Source organism: Python bivittatus, unplaced genomic scaffold, assembly GCF_059951505.1.
Source record: "Python bivittatus isolate LINGU-HERP-01145 unplaced genomic scaffold, Pbiv_v1 ctg000840_np1212, whole genome shotgun sequence".
NCBI classification, from domain to species: Eukaryota; Metazoa; Chordata; class Lepidosauria; order Squamata; family Pythonidae; genus Python; species Python bivittatus.
This window is the reverse complement of record NW_028277113.1, coordinates 21,400,795-21,423,952: the sequence shown is the minus strand read 5'-3', so window position 1 is coordinate 21,423,952 and position 23,158 is coordinate 21,400,795. Positions and strand designations below refer to the sequence as shown.

Sequence of the window (23,158 nt, the reverse complement as noted above, 5' to 3'; positions counted from 1 at the left end):
TTCTTTCCGGATTCTGAATAACGAGGAAGACATACTTGAAGATAGAATTAATCACCCACTCACAATTCTACGTTTCTTGCACAAACGGGACTGAAAATGCCTAATTTTTTAACTTTTTAAAAAACTGCCTATAAATAAAATGTATGTACCTGTTTTTATTTAAAAAATAAACATTGTTTTTGGTCAAAGAAAGCTAACTAATAACTTCTATAGTTTAAAAATAGTGATGATTATTCTCATAGCACAAAATAGCAAAAAATACCCACTCCAGATCCTCAAGAATGAATTAGATTATTCCCCTAATAACTTCACAAGAATCTGCTTGCTTCACTCTCTGATCACCAATTTTTAATGAAAATTAATAAAAAATATTCTGCCTAAATAATTACTGTATATGGTTATGTGCTTCTAAAATGAAATCTACCTTTCTCTGCTCCGAGTACTAAAGAATATACATTCAGATAATCTCACACAACAAACAAGAATAGAATTTTCCTGACTAATGTACTGGTTTAAATAATTTAACTGATTAAATTATTTATTTTTCACTAAAATGAATTTAACTGATATCAAATCGATCCTGCTTTATTATGAAATTATATTTTTCTAAATAAGCTATGCATAGGACTATTCTTATATGACTTTACTGCAGTAATATGTCTTTACCATATATGACAGTTTAAATAATCACAAACAGCAGATTTGTATCGAGTAAGAAAATTAAGGCCGGGAGGTGGGGGGGGAGCATGAAATTAAAGAAGCTATTCAGAATTTAACCGTAACCAAGAATTCAGGAAGGTATTGACGCAAATCATTTCCAAACTTCTAAACAGTACTTTATGAAGAGGTTAAATGTTAAAAAGCAGCAGCTTTTTATTCTTTTAAAATCTGAATCTGTTCCGTTTGCACCTAAAAATATGGAATTCCTGAACGAGCAGGTAATAGAGCCTCTTTCAAGGCCAATCCTGGGATCACTGGACAACACTTAGGAGTTCTAAATTCGAAGCTCATTCCAGCATGCCGATGTGCACAGCCTCGGAACAGGAATTTCTTATGTCACTTTGCAGCAATCCGTCTGGCATTACAGCAGCACTGATGATCTCAAGAGCAAGCAAGATGTCTAGTCCCATCTATCACAAAAATCAGTTAACCGGGCCTGGGAAAGAAGAGCTCCAATGTTATTTTGGGAACTTCGGTATGAAGCAGAAACTATATCCCCAAGTAAAAGGATGACCTAATACAAGAGGTTTGCTTCAGCTAACTCTGGGGCTGGGGTAAAGATGTATGCCTAACTCTTCAGCAACGTATGATAGAGAAAGATGATCCTGTGTGACTTCTGGGTCACATCCGCAAAGCAAATACAGCATCATCTTGGAATGTGCTCGCTGCCAATAGACTAAGTTTTTAATAAAAATAAGGGCAGATTTGTGTAACTGAAGGCTACCAAGACTCACATAGACATCTGCCACAGCAGTTAAATACTTGAATCAAATTCTAACAATGGGTGTGCAGTCTCTCCTTTTCAGGTGGTTTCTGAGGCATCCTTAAAATTAGCACAAATCACAAGCAGCTCATTAGGTAGGATGAAACCCACATGCTATGGGTTTCCAGGAGAAATCTTGTTTCAAGGATTGTAAAGGAGGCATCAAGAATTCTGAGAGTTATTTGTATTTCAGACTTAAAAGCAGATTTCATACCCACGCTGCCTTGAGTACATGTGGTTCTGCTGTCGGAAATGGAGGCTGTAGATAGGCAGGCCTCCACCTCCATAAGGGTGAGAGGTGATAACGTCAGAAATGCTGTTTTTCTTAAGGCACTGCCATCATGAAAATATTGCAAGCTATTCATTATTCAATGTAGAAGTATTAATTCAAATAATTAAATCTTCACAGAATGCAGAAGCAATGCCACTTCTGGATTAGGCCCACAGCAAGGTAGAAATCAAACACTGAACACCTAATTTGAGGCCATGCTGCACATTAAGAAAATTCTGTAAGTTGTGTATTTCAGTATTCAGAGACCACTTAGAATGCCAAAAGGGCAATAATCTACCATTTAATTAGAGATTAATCTTGTCTGGGAAACCATTTTTGGAAGTGGAAGGCCACACCAGAACTCACAATTATCAACAGAGATTAATTTAATTATTTTGTCTTGCAAATCCATCAAGAAAATGTAATATGATAATATTTAAGCTCTTCATTTATTTTAACTGAAACATCATGTCAGTAATTCATATTGTTGTTTTATTTTAAAGATTCTAAGATCAGTCTAGGCAATTTAAATATTAGGTTTTCATCTTCAGCAGTAGTCTGGAGTCTTTCAAACTATCCAAGAATGGAAAAAATCCTCTTTCACCCCTATCAGTGGTATGTTTTTTCCTCAATCTCAGGTCCTCTACGATTTCAAAAATAAAGGCTCACCTTAAGCAGTATCTAAAGCAGATGTGTTGTTGCACTTAGAAATTGCTAATTTTCTTCCTTGTGCTTATCCAATCATTATTTTAAAAAATTAGTTTACTGATAGTATGTGTTTTAACATGCTGTCTTATCTCACAAGGATCAAGTTTATTCTGTATGGCTACATCAAGCTCAGATTTATTCACTGAATTAAATCCATATCAGAGTTCCTGATATACACACTTTTATCTAGCTGAGTTGCCAGATTCCACACACCAACAGCCAATTATCCATAGCCTCAACAAATAATTGCTTGAAGTTGTTGTTGTTCAGTCGTTAAGTCGTGTCCGACTAAGGAAGCTGATGAGAATATATTGGTTATAGAAAAAGTAGAAAGGAGGAAGTGAAAGTTAGTGGCAACATCAGCCTTGGGAGAAATGGTGATTAAATGGTGATTGTTACAATATGACAACTATAGCAGCTACACAATCTGGAAAAGAATGCAATGTTCATTTCCTGCCCCCCCCCCCCGTGCTCCAAAGAAACTTTAATGTTAACATCAAAGAAGTCTGAAATGATACACCTATTTCCAGATTCTAATAATCAAATGTTACAGACATAATTAATCATAAATTTAATTCTCATTTATAAAACAATTAAAATACTCTTTTATAGTAAAAAATGATGGTTGACATATTGGAAGCTTGACCAGGAAAGAAATTAAGGAATTATTTATTTGATGATGCTAGTGCGCTATTTTGAGAGATTGAGCATTTGGTAGCCAAGAGTAGAATGGTCATAGTTTATAATGGTCAGAGTATAGCAAAACAGGTTTTACTTAACATATCTTCAGAAAAAAGTATTTCTTCTTTTTAAGTTGACCTAGCTAGCTTCTTTGACCTATACCATAAACAACAACGGCCATGCAATTACTATTTGTAATGCATTTCATACATGCATGTTCCAATCATGAATTTCCTATATTCTTTGGCAGCTCTGCAAAAGGGAACTATGGTGGAAAATTCTCAGCTACATACCAAGCTTCTATAGGTTAATTTCTTGCTTCAGACAATAACTGACCGTAAGATTTTTAAAAAGCCTTATATTACCTTTTATCAAATTCCTAGCATTTAGGGATATTCTTTTTAAAATTCTTTAAAACTGCTATTAACATTCCTCCCACTATTCTTCCAAGGTGTACACAATACCCCACCACCCTCATTTTATCTTCAGAATAATCTGCAAGGTAGGTGATGTGCAGACAAAGTCCCAACAATCTAGTCCGACCATCAACATCCCAGTACATTGTAGCTTCTGCTCATCCTGAACTGATGAAAGTAACAGGAACTGTTGCAGTCCGCAGATGTCAGCCCTTTGAAGTAATCAGGTCAGGAAACAGATACCACCAGGATTATAGGAATGCTACTTTATTGTTGTAGGGTAGAATAAGAGAATTGCAAAAGCCTGCTAGCATTTCCCTCTGCCCTCCCTCATACCAAGCAGAATCCAGGCAGGGTTATTTCTAAGTCTCTTTCTCACACACTTTCCCTGGATAGAATTGATATTTTTCTTCCCTTAAATGCTCATCCATCCCTTCATTAAGGTTATCTCCACATTCCTTTAAAACAGACGAGGTTCAACTGAATGGGAAAAGGAAGATAAAATAGAGATTTTATCCAGAGATTTTTGAAGTAAATAGTGAACCCAATTTAATGGGGTTTCTGAACTGAAGAAAACTCTATCTCACTGTGGTCGTTGATGTGTATTCTGAATAAATAGATTTTAAACAGAACTCCTGACCACAAAAAGGCTACAGTGTTTTACTACAATGTCTTACAATTGACATGCTGTATACATATTATCATGTTTTCTTCTAGAAGGCATGCAATTTAGAATATACATTTTGTACCCCTATATTGCAATGCTATATAAGCTAATAAAGGCAGAGCTCTCTCTCTCGTTTAAATAACAGCATTTCTGGAGAAAGAGAATAGCATTAATTCAATTCCCAACATATCATTAAGAAAGAGAAAGCATAAGGTAACAAAGAACAGAATTCATGAAAGGCACAATTAAGATAATATTGCAAAGGACAACCAGGTCTGCCAAAAAAACAGTAAGACTGAGGGCTGACAGTAAAAGACTTTACTGCTCCCAGATGCTAAGCAGATGCAAAAGAAACATCAGAAAGAAATTGTGCAGCTCGCTCAGAGCTCTGCCAAATTCAAAGAATGCCTCAGGCATCCATGAGGAGGGAAAGAGAGAGGAGCCCCAAACTATCACTTCAAAAATTTTTCTTTGATTGGAAAATCAAAATGACAAAAAGGGTTCCAAAATGAGGCCCTGGAAAAAAGAGAGTGTTTTCAATGAAATACTTCTTAGAAATAAATACAGTTCCATTTCCAGCATACAATTATACAGCATTTCTGTGTATATAAGGGTAACATACTTTACATCTTCAAAAAAGTCAGCATATTGAAATAGAGACATAGGTCAATTTGGCTTTTTAGAAGACACCAGTTTTAAGAAAACAACACATAGCCAACATATCAAGGGCAACAACCATAATAAGCAGGGTACACATCCACAGGAACATTGTACTAGACTGCAATTCTACTTTGAAAATTGAATTTATCAGCATTTTATGACACCAAGAATAGAAATATCTCTGTGGAAAGATAGATCAGTATCTGTGGTGAACACAAAAAGTGTTAAGAGACTCTTCAAAGGTCTCCATTGGCAACTTCTAAATTTTGGGAAAGTAGGCCTTTATAATTTAAAATTCTGCTTGTTCCATATCACAGTGACAAAAATTGATGTGAATACTAGCTCCTACATTTATATATGCTAAATCTATTGCAAAATTCACTCAAACAACCTAATGATGCTATTTGTGGGTATATAAGGGCTATGTATGCGTTGAAATGTATTCAGAGGTGCTTTGGAACTTGGATGAACACAGTCTCGTACAAAGCCTGAAACCAGTTGGGATGATTAAATGAACAGCAAAGAGTTAGCACATTCACGGGAAATCTGAAGTACTTTTGCTCTATTTTTTTCCAAAATGTGCAGCACACAGCCATAATGTTTATATTGTGTAGACCAGTCTATATATGAACTTCCCCATCTAGAGTATAAGCTAATAATCAAACAAAGAGGAGGAGGAGGAGAAGGAGGAGGAGAGCAGCAGCTCAGGCGATTGTGATGCATCATTACATTCAAGCTTGTAGAAAATTCCAGACTACATAAAGGGTACACATCCACTGTGCTTATAACACAGACAATAGCGTATTTCCTAGTTCTGGACATTCTTTTAAGATTGTATACACTACATATAACTACATAGACTCTTATACACACACACAGAGTCACACGAACTCTATTTTAATATTACATTTTTATGAATCTTTCTTGCCTCCCAATTTCAGTCCCAAAATTCTTGCTTTGCAAAAGGAGCGTTTCCCAATCTTCTACCACCAGTATTCTCAAAGTATTAGAGCTGAGCCAGAATTGTGGACATACCGTATATACTTGCAGATAAGGCAAGAATTTTAGGCTCCAAAATACACCCCCAAAAGTTCGGTTTGGCTTATCCACGGATGGGCTTATCTGCAAGTATATATGGTACTGTTTTTTAAAGTATCCATATACGTATACTCACGAATAAGCCCATCTGTGTTAAGCCAACCACTGAATTTTTAACGAAAATACCATGAAAAGTGTGCCACCTGTGGGTAAGCCAATTGTGAAAATTAAAACATGAAAATTTTGTGGTGCAGTTTTCATGGCATTTGGTTACAAATTTGAGGGTTGGCTTCTCTGTGGATGGGCTTATCCACGAGTATATACAGCATTTCTCTCTCCCTCTCTCTCTGTGTTTAGTTAAAGAAATTCTGGGGCTGCCACTTAGGTGAAGAAAACAATCAAGAGAGCCAGAAATTATGATACATGCATACAATCTTACCTCATTCCTTCAGTTGACCTATTCTGATAATTACGGTAGAGCTGCGGGATACCCACCATGGCTTCAATGAAAACAGCAAGGAAACCCAGTGTTTCAACAAAGATACTGGAGTCAAGGGAAAGGTAAGTGATGTATCCTGTTACCCCAGTGAAAGCCAGAACGCACTGCACATAATCTGCAAACTTGTTCCAGTGCCAGAAAGAGTTCAAGTCAAAATCTGAAAAACAATGTTTTTAAATAAATAAAAAACAAAATGGACTGCTTTGCCAATTCAATCAATGCCACTTCCCTTCCAAAAAAGAGAGGAATACATGATTATTTGGAAAGTCTAAGGAAACTGTCATAAACACATGAGCTGGCAGACAAACTGAAAGTGTAACTTATACAGTTAGACCATTGATAAACCACAGGATTATAGTAATAGGGAGAGAAGATGATGTGGAAAAATAAACATAGAATGCAACTAAAACTGAAAACTGCCTTTATGGAATATTGTAGTGCTAGCAATTACATAACCATGATCAGGAATATCATTTGTGCAAATTCTGATGTTGTGGAGGGAGGGAAATAGATATTTCTCCTCCCAACAATAAGTCAAGTTTTGTTGATGAAAATTTAAGATTCCAGAGCCATCCATTCAGAAAACAACAAAGAACAAGAAAATGGAATCAGGAGTCATGTTAAATAAGGATAACTAGGATGTGATGGCTATCTACGGTCATGCAACAAAACACAAAACTGCCATCAAGAGATTGTCACGGGATTCTGAGAATCTCAGGGCTGATTCATATGAAGAATCTGCTATCTTCCCATTTATTATTCTGTCTAGGCAGAAAAGTATGTTCTCCCTGTCCTGAGAATATTCACCATATTTCTGGAATGTGACTTGGGACACTGTACAAATCAATGACTATCCATTAAAATAGGAAGCCTTTGCTCTCAGTGATGGGAGACCTCACACTTTACTCCAACCCTGAGGATATCAGTAGTTCAGAGTGATGGGAGCTATAGCCCTGGGCACTGACCTTTTGGTATAATTTACTGCAACAAGTGTTGATTTTCTAGGAGACAGGAAAACCAAAAACATCTTTAAAATATTGCTTTCTAAGACCTTGGTGATATACTTAAGATATTTTTGCTACTTTTCTCTTCTAATCCCCTGGGATCACAGCACGTGGCCCCACCTAATGGTCCTTCCCTATTCCTAGAAAAGCTAAGCAGAGGTGGACCTGGTTGGGATTGAATGGGAGATCCCAAGGAAATGTCAGGTTTAAAAAAAAAAAAAGCAAAAAACTCAAAGAAAGCAAAGGTAAATTGGTTCCATATTGTGGCCAAGAAAAAACATGGATGTATCCATGCAGTCCAACTTAACTTTTAGGTCTCTGGGATGGGGACAACCTATCTAGATAAGCCTGCCTTCTCTGAGCCCCCAAATAAACAGCTGTTCATCATATTCTGGTGGTGCCAATGGACTTAAGTGGCTGAAAGGGAAAGACAGAGCCAAGGATGGAAGCGCCTCTGCCTTCTGTCTTTCTTAACCAGCACAAACAGAGAAAAAGGAAAGAATGTGAGGCTGGAGCAGCCTTATAGGAAGGCAGGGAAATTGCGTGAAACTTTTCTTTTTTGATAGTAGTCCTCACATTCAGTTGCTTGCATCTACTGCAGCGATGAAAAGCATCATTCACCATTGCTAGCTATCTTACTTGCTAACGATAGGAAAGCTATACTATATTGCAACTTCCATTTCCCACCAAAATAACTGAGACACAAGACTATTCTCTGAGAACATTAAAAATTGAAGCCATTGATTATTCCTTCTCTTTAAGCACTGCATAGCTGAGATTAATTGTATTTCAGCTACAATGAAAGCCTTACCCTATAATAATCTGGTCCATAACTGGCTAGCTGAGAGCAATAAGCCAGACACAGTGTGTTTGCAGCATAAAGCCAAGCCTGATAGATCTGGGGGAGGATCAGCTTAATTCTGTCAATAATGTATGACAGCAGTACTCAACACAAGACAGCCCCATACTTTTGCTTCCCAAAAAAGGAAATTATTCTAATGAAGAGAAAGACTGAGCATTGCATATTTTTAAAGAGAATAGGAGACATTGTCACTGAAATCCTATCCCCCTAACATACATGTAATCAATAATTAAAATGTGCTCTTTTTATAAAGAAAAGCGTTTCAGCAAAGTCTCCACATTCTGCAATGTGTAAAGAGGGAAACAGAGCCAAGTACACCATCTGATCCTAAAATCCAGGCACTGCCCATTTCACAATGTCTGTATGTTGAATGGAACATGGGGGGCCGGGGGGTAGAGATATACACAGAGCTTGGCCAGGTTTAATAGTTTGCTTTTGTAGAGAGCTATCAGGGATCCTGCGCCAAGCCCCTTTATGGGGCAGTGAGATAACCTTTGCAGGCCTCACTAATAGGGAAAAGGGGTCACCTGAGAAAAGCTGGAATCCCAAATGTCACAGCTACCATATGGTCCAGTGACAGTTGAGGATCAAAATGCATTCCTATGCAGAGTAGCTTACTGCTGTGTTCTTGAGTCTACAGGCAGTCCTCGTTTAGTGACTGCCTCATTTAGCAACCATTCACAGTTACGACGATGATGAAACTTTACAACCAATTCTCTCATTTATGACCTTTGCAGGTCTGTAAAGCAAAGGAAAGCTGAAGTAAGATCATAGGCACAGTCACAGTTTCACTTAGTGACCACTTCACTTAACAACAAAGTTGATAATCGCAATTGTGGTCACTAAATGAGGACTACCTGTACTTTCTAACTCACTTTATCTTCTCTAGATTTAATTTATGCTACTTCTCCCTGATTAGCCCATTATTAAACTTAAATGACTTAACAACATTTAGCCACTTCAAACCAATGTTAATTGGTATCTGAATGCTAATCCACCTTAGATTATATATCACCAAATTGGTGTCAGTTCTTAGTGACCACCTAGATAAGTCTTTCTTCAGGTTGATAAATCCCCAACCCAGCCCTTCAAATCTTCCAATGGTGTACCCATTGCAGCTGCTGGTTGTCCTCTTTCCTTCCACCTTTCCTGGCATTATTGACCTCTCAAAAGAACTTGGTCTTAACATAATTATGTCCAAAATGTGATAATTTGAGCCTGTTACATAGACATCACCGGATATACATAGATATACCGTACTGTGCAAAAGTTTTAGGCAGGTGTGAAAAAATGCTGTAAGGTAAGAATGCTTTCAAAAATATATATTGTAATTGTTTATGTTTATCAATTTACAAAATGCAAAGTGAGCGAACAGAAGATAAATCCAAATTAAATCAATATTTGGTGGGACCACCCTTTGCCTTCAAAACAGCATCAATTCTTCTAGGTACACTTGCACAGTTTTTGAAGGAACCTGGCAGGTAGGTTGTCCCAAACATCTGGGAGAACTAACCACAGATCTCCTGTGGATGTAGGCTGCCTCAAATCCTTCTGTCTCTTCATGTAATCCCAGACAGACTTGATGTTGAGATCAGGGCTCTATGGGGGCCAAATCATCACTTCCAGGACTCCTTATTCTTCTTTACGCTGAAGATAGTTCTTAATGACATTGGCTGTATGTTTGGGGTCATTGTCCTGCTGCAGAATAAATTTGGGGCCAATCACATGCCTCCCAGATGGTATGGCATGATGGATAAGTATCTGCCTGTATTTCTCAGCATTGAGGACACCATTGATCCTGACCAAATCTCCAACTCCATTTGCAGTTCACAGTTTAATCTGGAAAAAGACCTCTTCATGCAGAATTCTTCCCATTTTATCAGATAATTAAATAAATCCTAACTTCTGTGGCTTATTATTCTGTGAATTAGTTTCTACCTTGTGCAAGCATATTGATGTCAACAAGTTCAGCACTCTTCATAGCAGGACTGCATGTCCTGTTTCTATACAAGCTGGAGAATTAAGAAAGAGAAAGAAGTTTGTGCTATCAAAGAATTTTTAAGCTGAATACAGTGCTAGGGACATGTACCATCTATTGCCAATGGAAAAATAACTGGGTATCTAGGAAAAGTTGTATTTAAAAAGGTGGGGGGTGGGGGAACAAACCTAATTGATAACAAAACTAATAGTGCCAAAAGTGAAACACCCTCAATGCGATGCTAAACATTTAAAGAAATCCAAATTTTAAAAAATCAAATACGCTAATTCTGAAAAATTACAGTCTAAAAACTAGTTTAGGTTTATACATTTGCAACTATTTTCTTCTAATGGATAAACAAAAATAATCCAGAAGATTCTGCACGGATAGGTTTTATTGGTTTGACAGCTAACAACAGAAAATGGTAAAAAAAATACTAGGAAGGTAAACTTAACGAGAAACAAAAATAGACTTTTCCTCATTTTACTGCTGCTTCATCAACTCCCTTGTTCTGATATGTATTTATTTCTAAATGTTAACAATGTCTATCTTCCACACAAACACAAAAACTCTACAATTTCCTAGAAAACAGACCCTAGCTTTATAGTTCTGACCCTGTTCCTAATTTTCTTGAAGCTGATTGTAGGACCCAATAACTTGAGTAAAGCCTTTTAATACTCAGAAGCAAACCAGAATATTACAGGAACATTTACAGTACTGTAATTAAACATAACCACACACATGTAAGTATGCAAGTACACATTACTGTGGGTTGCACAATTTCCAGTTGTCACTTGTACATTGAGTTCTTGCCCCTAAATAGGCAAGGCTTTAAGTATTTCATGGGACCCTTATAATACTTTGGAAAATACGCGCCACTACAGGTCTGAATTCTCTGCAACGAAGCAGTCTTTGGAGATCAGAAAAAAGGAAGATATGTCTTGGAGGAGCTTAGCATTAGTGACTACAATATTCTGCATAAGAGCTGCACAAATACCATATCTGATGTTAGATGCAGGAATACTGATGAAATGCACTTCCTAGGTCTTGAATGACTGCCCTGCTCTTTAGTTTTTTTTCTAAGCTCAAAATCATGATCATGGTATCTCCCCTGCCAAGTAAATATTTTTCTAAGCTTTCAACACCTAATTTACAATGATCAGAGAGGGATCCTAACAGTTATTACCAAAAAGAAAACAGTGTTCTTGACTCAAGTCAAAAGCTGGAAACATCTTAAAACATAACCCATCTCCCAAAAAATCAATAATTATTGTGGAAGAAGAGATGAGTAAGAAACTAGAATAATACTCAACATTTTTTAAAAATATAATTACAGGTTTCAGCTTTTGAGTTCAATAACCACCCAGATATCACCAGAGTCTGTTGCCTTTCTGAAATAACTGGGGCTCTGCCCCCCCCGCCCAAAAAAGATTTTGAGAAGCAAAGACTAACAGCTGCAAATGCAAACATAGCAATCTTTTTAAAGAGAGAAATAAATGCCTTTTAATTTATGAGAAAAGACCCTGGCTGCCTTTTCGTGTGAATTATGTACCAATTTCTTGTGCTTCTTAAACATGCTGCATGTTTCTGGGGGTGGAGAGAAGAAACCTGCTATAAGAAAGCTTTACGACTCTCTCTATTGCAGACAGGATGTTGGAATAAAGGACTGCTTCTGTTCCATGCGCTGCATGAAGTAATGTGATTGCAACAGTCTTCAAAGTCATATGTAATATGTAATTGGAAAACTACAGCCCATTTCTCCAGGAAGGACTACATGAGAAGCAAAACTGAAAAAGTTCTTCACTATTGGCCTTGTACTATGGAGCCCCCATTTGGTTTGATTTGTTACAATTTGTTTGATTGTTTTGGTCCAGGCTGCCTGTAAGGTTGTATGTTTTTATTGTTTTGTATTTGGAAGCCATCCAGAGTCTATGGGAGTGGGTGGCTATAATAAATGTAAAATCATCATCGTCATCAGCGTGCTGAGGACTACAGCCTACGTAATTTATTTCCAGTCTTTTCCTATGGGATACTTCAAACACCTGGAGAGCGAGGAAAAGCTGAAGGGAGCCACAGAGGCTTTTCACTCATTACTTACGCAAAAGTTTTTGTTGCTCTGCTGGGAAGACAGCATATGGCCCAAACCGTCAAGAAATATAATGCATGCCTAATATAATGCAACAGAATGAATAAAAGGAAAGCTTTTATGAATTTTTATGAATGAAGAGAGAGAAAGCTTCAAGAACTTAAAAGGAACTTTTGTTTTCTATCAGCCTGGTTTCAATTTTTTTTTTTTCCCCATTTTCACAGGTAGAGTGCTAATTTGGTGTACAGGTAGTCCTTGAGTTACAACTGCAGTTGGGACTGGGATTGCCATCGCCAAGCAATGCGGTCGTAAAGTGTGATGTCACATGACCGCATTGCTTAGCGACGGCAATCCAGGCAGTCCCGGTTGTCGTCATAACCCCAGACACGCAGGTTGTTAAGTGGGAAGTGGAGGAAGTCCCAGGTAAGGAGCTCAGGGGAGGCCTGGGAGGCCCAGCACAGGCCGTGCATGAGTCTGGGGAGGGGGTTCTTGGTGTGGTGTGAGGTCAGAAAGGCCAGGGAATGAGGGTGCGGGGTGCATGTGATTGCAGGGAGGCCTGGGAAAGAGAGTACAGGGTAAGTGTATGCATGCGTGTGATTGCAGGGAGGCCAAGAAAATAAGGCGCAGGGTGTGTGCATGTGTGCGATTGGAGGGAGGCTGTGGAAAGAGGGTGCATGGTATGTGCATGCGTGTGTGTGATTGCAGGGAGGCCAAGGAAAGAGGTGAGGCGGGCCCCTGCCCTCCCAGTTTTTCAGAGGGAATTAAAGACTTGGCTCTGCCAACTTGTGTGGGCGAGAAAAGATACAATCGACCCTGGGGATGACTGGCGCCTTGACAATGCTCCTGAGTTTATTAACACCTAATTAACATCAGCCTCTTGGAAGTATCATATAGGGAGTTTGTTTTTTAGCATATTTTAATTAATTTTTATCTATTTTAATTAATGTCTATTCTGTTTTTACTGTAAACCTCCCAGAGTCACTCTGTATGAGATGGGCAGTGAGAAATTTGAAATATAAATAAAGAAACCAAAAAGAGAGTGCAGGGTACATGCATGCATGTGTGCAATCGCAGGGAGGTCAAGGAAAGAGAGTACATGTGTGTGTGTGCGTGTATGCAATCACAGGGAGGCGTGGTGCATGTGAGCAAAGAAAGGCTGGGGGGAGGAGACTTACCCCAGCAACTCGTGACCTTCCTTGATGGTTTCCCATTGACTTTGCTTGGGGAAAGCTGGCAAGAAAGGTTACAAATGGCGATCACATGACTGCGGGATGCAGCAACTGGTTGTAAGTACAAGCTGGTTGCCAGGCACCCGAATTTTGTTCACATGACCATGGGGTTGCTGCAATGGCCAGAACTTCAAGGACTGGTCGTAAGTCCCTTTGGGTCATACTACTTGGGAATTATGAGATGTTTATGCAACATATCTGGATGGCACCGTCATAACTTCAAATGGTTGCTGACCAAATGGTTGTAACTCAAGGACTACCTGTAGTGGTGAAGGTGCTGGCCTAGAAAGCAGGAGACTATGAGTTCTACGCCTCCCTTAGGCATGAAAGCTGGTTGGGTGACTCTAGGCCAGTCGTTTAACTTACACTTTGCTAGCAACAAACAGAAAAGTAAAACAGCCAGAAAGTGTTTAGACCCCATTCCTATTCTGGCCCTTAGATTAGATCTTTAGTGGAACCTTGAAGTGATGGTAAGATCCATTTCAGCACATTTCACACATATTTACCAATATATAACATTAAATAGCTAATTTTGCACTAATTTACATTATTTAAGAGTTTAATAAATTGCCACCAGCCAGACTGTTCACATATGAATTTTAAGTTTTGAAATATTTACTATTCTTTTCATACTAAATACCAGGTGTAATGCTTGGATGATATCCAGACATATCTACCTAATAATTCTCATTCGCTCTATTTGCATCCAAAATCTGTTCTGGAAGGTTGGGAGATCTTGCAGAACAGGTTTGGGGATGCAAGGCAGGAAAGGAAAATCCCACTGGGCAATCCACTTGCATGATGTTAAATGAATGCTACATTTCCTAAGAGTGCTGTTTGCTTTCTGGTCACTTATGACCTAATTGTGCTGAACCTCCTAGAGACAAAAAGCAGCAATTCCATTTGTTTAAACCTGGCTCTTCTCCAAGTCCCATATAAAGCAATGGTAAAAACAGTGTTTAGAATAAAATATGGTACCTAGTTGAAATGAACTGTTCTTATTCTGTTGTAGAAGGATTCTCCAAAAAGCTCCCCAGGTTCTTCTCAACCCAAGCCATTCTTAGTTACCAAATGTTGGAGGCACCTCTTAAGTACTGCTGAATATAAAAGCAGTATAGAACCTATGGAGGAGCTGAATGCAGAAAAATACACTGCTGGCTGATAGAAAGTTTAGGTCCCTACTATGACCCTGCTTGAGAAACTCATGTCTCATTTTATATGCATCTGGCTGCAGTTGTACCTGGATAGGCATATACCTAGGATGGGGGGATCAACAGGATCCTGTAACAGGAAGTGCTCTTCTCCTGACCCAATCCAATTGCTCATAGACAATACTTTTTAGAAAAGAGGATTCTACCTACAAAACTTCTGTTTCTAATCAGAGAGAGAACCCGGGTATAATATTACACTACATTTATGCAGCTCTCCATCTAGAACCACCATAAGTATATATAATAACTACAGCTGGATCAGGAAGATAATGTCCTCATGGCAATGGGTCATACTAGTTGGGAATATGGGGCGTTTATGCAGCATATCTAGATGGCATCAAGTTGTATAAAGTTGTGTACCCTGAACACATTACAGATCTAGAGGAAAGGGGAGTTCAAAGAAAATCAAGCAGAGACTTCTTCTGCCTTTCTCACCAAAGCTACTGTCAGCTAGCTTTTGCAAAATCCAGTTTTTCTCACAAAAGGGTCCCTCAACCCTGAGGGCAATAAAGTCACTTTCCACCACTCCTTTTAATGAATGGATGGATATTTATATTCAAATCCACATACTTCCATTTATCACATCACACAATAAAGCTGTATCCCAAACCTTTATTCTGAGAAGAGCTTTTCCCATTTAAAAAAGTTTAACCTCTCTACAGTACTCTTAAATCAAATTAGAAAGCCAAATCATATTTTGTCCCAGAACGGTGGAGCGATGGGAACACTTACAACCAGTGCAAAGGCAGCCATTGTACATTGCACACCAAGCCCTTCCCCCAATCTGGTCTCCTTGAAATTGCAGGACCTAGAATTTCTAGGCAACATGGGAGTTGACTGAAACTTCTCGAAAATGCAGTCTCACCATCTCTGAAGGATGCCAGTTCTCCCCACTATTCACTTTATTTATTTGAAATCAATGTAATCACCAATCAGGCTCTCCAAATTTTTTGAACTTTCAAGTGAGTGTTACGGGCATTCTCAAACAACGGCTGACAAGAACAGGATGTCCATTTACCAGAAGACAAAATGGGTGAAGTTGCTACACCTCTAGCTCATTACCGCCTTCATTGTCTTTCTGGGCATACAGGCACACATCCAAAGTGAGCATTGAATTGTAGCCACTCTGCCCAATCCATTCACTGAAGGAAAATACAAAACCTGCACATCATTTTTCAGGAATGACCGTGAGTTCAGTGCGGGGCTAGAGACACTGTGAGAAATATAAATTATGCATGCAAGCTTCAGATTTCTGTTTGATAGTGTTTTTGAATTATGATTTTAAAATAATTCTACTATCCACAATCACTTACTTCAAACACATGTTCTTAAGCATATGGATATTCATTTAAGGTATTTTCATAAAAGTTTTCAGTACATGTATTAATACCTTTTTCTTCCAAATGTTCCAAGTATAGAAAAAAATCAATTTCTCTTCTCATTCCCTCCCCTGTTTGTAAGTATATTTAACATGATTGTGTAAATGATTGCTGGATAATGACTCAATCATAATCCCAGATGTTAGAATATGTTTTTATTATTTTTGCTGCACCTTCATGCTTTCCCTTAAGACTTGAAAATACATTTTTCTATTTAACTTGAACAGCCTGATATTAATAATTTGAAAATGTAGGGGCACCCTCAAGTGTTCAAATATAGCAATTGCAGCTTTTGTAGCATTTTATTACATGGGTCTCTTCACCCCAAAATTTTGATCTTAGCATAAAAAATCTTTTGTCCAAGCTAACTTTTTATGTAAAGTGCCCATTTCCTAGAGTATGAATCTTTATCATTGGCATGTATCATAATCCGTGCATATGTGTACCTATAATTATCTCCATGGAGCTACCCATATACTTATGGCATCTACATTATGTAATGGCTAGGAAGGTTTAGCAGTTAGGCAACCTGGTGCCCTGCAAATATTTTGGACTGACATCAGTCCCAGCTTACATGGCCAGTGATAAGAGACTGTAGGAGTTACAACATTACATGGTTATTTGTCAGAAGCTCCCAGTACTTCCGCTTTGTTTATTAAGTCTTTTCTGTTAATTAGGATAAAGCCAAAGATAGTCAATCCCCTTCTGTCTTCCTACACTGGCTGAAGGAGAAAGTTGTCAACAACGCAGGTCAGGAATTTCCTGGAAGGACCATGCTTGGCAGAGATACCCAACAGATGGTGGGGCTAACTAAATTCCCTGTTATTATTCCTTCAGGCTTCTTTTGCTTTTGGAAACTATCCAAGTCTTCCTGCCTGGAGAGTTGGAAGTGGACACTAACCACAGTACTGCTTGCATTCCATCTTCCCTATATTTTAACTATGTTGCTCTCAACAGTGCCATCAAGTCCATTCCCATGTATTTCTGTGCAAATGTCAATATTTTTAAAATGCAATGCAACTCCTTTTCTATTGCTACTGTTCTTCTTGAACAAGTTGTGTCCCTCAACTACTGTATTCAGAACATGAGTCATCCTAGCAGGTCTCAGCTCCACCTTTAAATCGTTTGGTGCCCTATAACAAAGGTTCAAGTTCATTCCATTTAATTCCCATAATCCAAGCTTGAGAATCTAAATAATAAGGCATGAATTAATGCTTTTCCTAATTTTTCACTGAGTGGTTTAATAGGATCTAGTACAGTTATTTCCACTCACCCCTGTAGCACATGAATTCTTATTTATAGACTTGCTTCCCCAACCCTAAGATTCAATGTAAAGTCTTCCTGATCAAGTTTCGCATGCTTTGGCCAAACACATCCTTCCAGTCTTTGTTAGATACAGTACCTATTGGCCCAGTAGTCCATCATTCAGGTCTGCATGATCCCAGAAACCCAATTTCTTCTTTTGAACTATTGTTCTAACCCAATGTTTTTCAAACTTGGCAACTTTAAGATGTGTGGACTTCAACTTCCAGAATTCTGGGAGTTGAATTCCACATATCTTAAAGTTGTCAAGTTTGAGAAATACTGTTCTAACCAATCATTTACAAAATTATTCTTTCCCTCCCCATCATCTTTCACGAATTGAAGAATGTATGAAAATACCTACCAAGCTCCTAAATTCTTCAGTTTCCTTCATAGATCTTCACAGTCCAAGATGATGTGGTCATAACTGAACTTGACAGTTATCACTTGTTCTGATGTCAATGGGCTTAATGAGTCATAGCAACTTTGTCTCATCCTTGGCTCTACTCCCAACTGCACTTCGTGAGTCAGTGAGTCCAGACTACACATATTTGTTCCTTGCCGTAAGGAGTCATCAGCCATCCCAACTGTCCTCTTTGCCTTCTTGTAAATAGCAGTTGCATCCCTCTGCTATTCACCTATCCAACTTCTCATCTCCTGTCTAGCCCAGTCTCTTGTTTCTTCCTTGGAGACTCAGAAACTGTACCTTTGTGAGAACCTATTACTGAGTTCCAACAGTGCAGAGTATCTTCTATATATCTCTTGTTTTTGTCACTTTTGTCTGTTGGGCTTGCCCCTTTGTTTGATTCTCTTTCTTATGAATAATTATTTTCTCTGTCAGTTCCTAATTGTTGTGCCTCTTTTGCTTAAGTCTAATAAATCTTCATGCTGTTTTATAAGCTGAAGCATGGCTTTGCAGAGTTTTACTTTCCATTACAAGCTTGCACTTGCTTCAAATACATGAGAGTTTGTCTTGAGACAAAAACACAAACTTGCCACAACTATTTGGGGTTATGACTGCATAATCATATCTGTTCTTTTTCACTTCTGTTTTTTAACCAAGAGAAATGCTTTTAGCCCTTCTTGTTACCTTCTTAGAGTCTTAGGTTAGCCACATACACAATATCAACTCAGAGGGAAAATTAATTAAGGACTTCATTCTTGAACTCCCGTGCTATAGCCAATGGCCATGACCTTCTCTTTTACAGGAACTAATAAAGACTGTAATAGCTGTGATAACACTTGTACATGTGGAATCTTACTTTATCACTATTAGTTTTAAGACCAATATAAATTACTTCTATGATGTTTCATCCTCTTCACTCTAGATGGGTAGAGGTAACGCTTGCTGAATATTATCATTGATCCAATATAACATTTTACTGATATGGCTGAAGTTTCAGAAAAAAACAATAAGGAACAACAAGGTAAGGCAGGGTACCCAATCACAGCCCACTCCAAAAGTAAATTTCCAGCCTCAATAATCAAGACAATGCCACTGGTGATTTAGGGAGGTCTAGTTCTAACTTGAGGACACTAAAACAGAAGATGTTTTTATTCCATTCCCTTTTTAAATCATCTCTTTTTCCAGTTTCAGGATGCAAGCTTCATGAAATTAAAAGCTAGAATGAAACCTCAAAGAACCACATGCCAGCAAAATCACACCATTGGATAGCAAAGACAAAAATACTATACTGTAGCTCACCTTAACAGTACTTTGTCAGAAGATCACAATTATGACTCTTACATAATGTTTAAACTGGCTTCCTTTAAAGCAATAAGGAATGGAAAACACAATAGTTACAGAGAAGGACTGAATTCTGTCGTCATAACTAATGAAAGTAGGACCCTGCAAAATAGGGCAACAGGACTGAAATATTCATCTGCTCATGGCTTGTACCAACCAATTAAGTTATTCATATTTAATCTTGTATTTTTAAATGAGATTCCTCTTTAGGCAGACAAAATCTTACATTAATCTATGCAAAATTTAATTAGATTAACATTCATAATTGGAAACTGGCTGGTAATTTCAACAGATGGGAAGGAAAAACAAAAGGACATTGCTACAGGAAGTGAGGGGCAGTGAAATTTCAAATATAGGAAGAGCTAGAAGAAGCCACCTGGCTGATTTTAAATAAGAATGGCCTTTTTTCAAAAATAGCAAGTTGTTAGAAAAAGACGATCCTTACCGTTTCAATTTGGCATCTATGTACGTGACCTGAACTGATAACAGCAACAGTAATTTTCTCCCCGGAGAACTATGCAGTAGTTTTTTTATAATAAATCCTACTATAGGAATTATTAGAAAAATAATTTTCTAACCATTTTTTCTAACAATTATTAGGAAAAAAAATGAGAGACAGAAATATAATACTACTACTGTAAAGCTATAATAATGTATGTTACTATGCCAGAGCAACCTAACAAATACTTGTGGTCAAAAACCATTGTGACAAGTTGGCAATAGCCAAAATGATGAACTGTATAATCAGCTCTGAAAACAGAAAACAATCATTAGAAAAGTTCATCATTTATATTAAGGTTGGACATGAAAAGAGAATATGTATTTTGTTTCAAACCCAGAACAAAAGCATTGTAATTCAGAGCTTCTGCCAAAATGTTCCAGGTGGGCTGCAGTTCACCAGAACTGTACCCCAAAATATTTTATTCTTGGTTTCAGCCAAAATCTGCAGGCAAAGAGGAAAAAGCTGATACACCTCACCCCTTTCTCTCATCCTCTCCATGGGTTGGGTGACAGCCCACCTGCTGATTTTCCTAACACCTCCTTTTCCCTTTCTCCCTTTAGCTACCAGTGTCCTTGGGTTCAAGCACAACATATCAAACCAGCCATCTGCCACCCATCTTCCTAGCAGTTTTTTTTCCCTTATTTCCACTTAGCCACTTTGTGCCACTGTTAATGTCCTTGGCATGTTTTCTTTCTCCCCCAAGTCCCCAAAACACATGTTTTTCAATCTGTGTACAGGCCAAATTTGTGAGTCGCAGTCTAGATATGGACTACCCAAAAGTAGTTGTTCTATGTATGAAACGGTTTGAGCAGGGAATTTTACACATCCCTAATTCAAGAAGCGCTTTGAAATGTGCTGGACTGGAAACAAAGCCCTTCTCTTTGAATCATTAAAGCAGCCATGTCCTTTGCATGGCTCACATGAGGCTGTTTTGGAAGCTGTTCCTGGCTGCTTCTGCATGACTGAGAAAGACATGGCTGCGCATGCATGTGCATAAAGACCCAGCCAGAAACAGATTTCAAACAAGTCATGCATGCAAAAGATGCAGTTGCTTTAACAATATGAAGAGAGGAACTTTGTTTTGCACACCCACATATTGTGAAGCACCTCTTTACACACTTCTATTATGTACAGATCACAAACCCAACTGAAACAGGGGGCATCTTTTGATGACAATTATTACCAGATTTGAAATCCCCCCAAATATTTACTACTGGAAAAAACATTTTTTATCAATATTATTGCCATTTTTAATATGATGAGAATCCTAAAGTGGGATGCAAAATAGTAAATAGAAAAACTATAGCAGAAAAAAAACCAAACTAGTAAAACTATAAAAAGATAGGAACTTCAAAGCACAATGACAACAAAAACGAGATATAGCAGCAAGTACATGTTCTCCATTCAGATTAGTTTTAAAAGCTAAAGACTTGACATAGCAGCTATCTCAGTTAACAGTTCTCAACCTTGATTCTATAATCTCAACTACTGGTGCTGCTGAGCGAGGATTACAAGAGACACTATTCAGCATCTGGGGACTTAAAGAGCAGAGCTTTATTAGATCAGTCAATGTTTAGCCATCAAACAAAAATTTTACTAAACCATAATAGCATTAATACATAACAACTCTATGTGCTGACAACTCTACAGTAAAATGTTTGTGCACTGTCTCTTGATTTAGAGAAAGATTCTTTTAAGATAACACATTGAATGTTAATTAATTGAATCTTCTATTCTTATCAGAGAAATTAAATGATTAAGACCAACAATTCATCGTGGTTTTTTAATTAGCTCTATAACTAAACCAAAGGCTTAATGTGAACAATAATCTGCATTGGAATCCATTTTTATTTATTATTTTTGCATAGATAGCCTGACTTACACTTTGTTTCTATTTGAAAACTGATAGCTACTGCCTGGCATTAGAACAATTAGACAGATTTCTGAATAAAGCATTTAGATAAAAGCTTTGTACTGTTTTTCTTGGCAGTGATGATGGGGACAATTAAGGACACTAAGTGGCTTTTTGGAATGCTGACAAATAAGATAAAGAAGAGCCCAGACAGCTGAGGGAAGTGGCTCGTTTCTGATCTGAAGTTAATGCCAAATGACTACTCCAAATCATCTACCAGTTTTACTGTCCTTTGATTTATATAAGCCAATATTCTATAGTTCTGAGCACTCCTGATATGTCACAAGACTCTGAGCCCATGTGGCCATTACAAGTTACTATCTAACACATCTGGATAGCACCATATATTGTGTCCTACATTGTCCAAAGACCCCTCCAGAAGAGCTACATTTCAAAACATCATTTCTAGTGGTATCTTTTTCAGCAATAAAGATGAATCTCCAAGAGCATCACTTTTCCATCACTGAAAAACAGTACTTCTGGCTATGGTCCTCTAACCTCTCCAAATGGGGGACAACTAGCTCCTTCTTCTGGCATGAATGGAGTAGTCTGGCAAACTCTAGTGGGGGGGGAGGTGACTACCAGGCACTAAGCCGCACAACACTTGATATGTTAAGACCAGCACCTTAAGCCACACTCAGAAGCTAATAGGTAACCAATGCAGGGCCCACCAAACAAGTGTAATATGAGCCTAAAAATCCACCCCCATGAGTACCTGGACCACTGTATTCTGCATCAAATGAGACTTCCAGGTGGTCTTTAAAGACAGCCCCACATAGTGTGTGTTGCAGTATTTTAACTGGTTGGTGATGAGCGGGTAAGCCACTATAGTCAAACTTCTCGTCCCAAGTAAGACTACAACTGATGCATCAGCCAAAGCTGGGCAAAACCACCCTGGCCATGGCCTCTACTTGCTAATCCAGCAGGAGCCACAAGTTCAGGAAGACCCCCAAATTATGGATCTGCTCCTGCAATTTCATCTAGAGACAAAAGAGGCGGTATACAGGACCCCTAATGTATAAAAAGTAGTTCCATTTTGCTAGGGTTTAATTTAAACCTGTTTTCTCCCACCCAGACCAGCACAGCCTCCTGGCACTGAGACAGGATTTCAACAGCATCTCTGGCTCGGCTTGAAACCTTGATGTACAGTTGGGCATCATCAGCATGTACCAGACCCCAAACTTCCAAATGATCTGCCCCGGTGGCTTCATGTGGATGTCCAATTTTTGTACATTGGATTGGTGAATTTACTACAGGCTAATCAGGTGAACCAAAAAACATAAAACAATGCAGCAATGATTAAAAATTATTGGTGAAAAAGATGCCACAAGAAATGATGTTTTGAAATGTAGCATAATTAAACTGAACCACACTAAGAAAGCATTATTTCCATAAACTGCATTTTTTATGCATTCGTCAGTAGGATTCAGTAAAGGTAGGTTCACTAATAACATTAAACAAGCACTAAAGTTTAACATTTGCATGTTTGGACTCTAAAGTGAAGAATTAGTGCTAGAGAAGGA

General features: G+C 38.1%; 1 protein-coding gene across 2 annotated transcripts in view; it reads right to left on the bottom strand.

Annotated features, from left to right (window-relative positions):
- The window catches only part of SLC66A2 (solute carrier family 66 member 2), a 55,946-nt gene that overhangs the window by 17,229 nt on the left and 15,559 nt on the right, over window positions 1-23,158 (bottom strand). For both annotated transcript variants that reach the window (XM_007426444.4, XM_007426443.4), the window contains one exon: window positions 6,364-6,580. In XM_007426444.4, coding sequence (XP_007426506.1) covers window positions 6,364-6,580 — 217 coding nt within the window. The remainder of the gene's footprint in view (window positions 1-6,363; window positions 6,581-23,158) is intronic.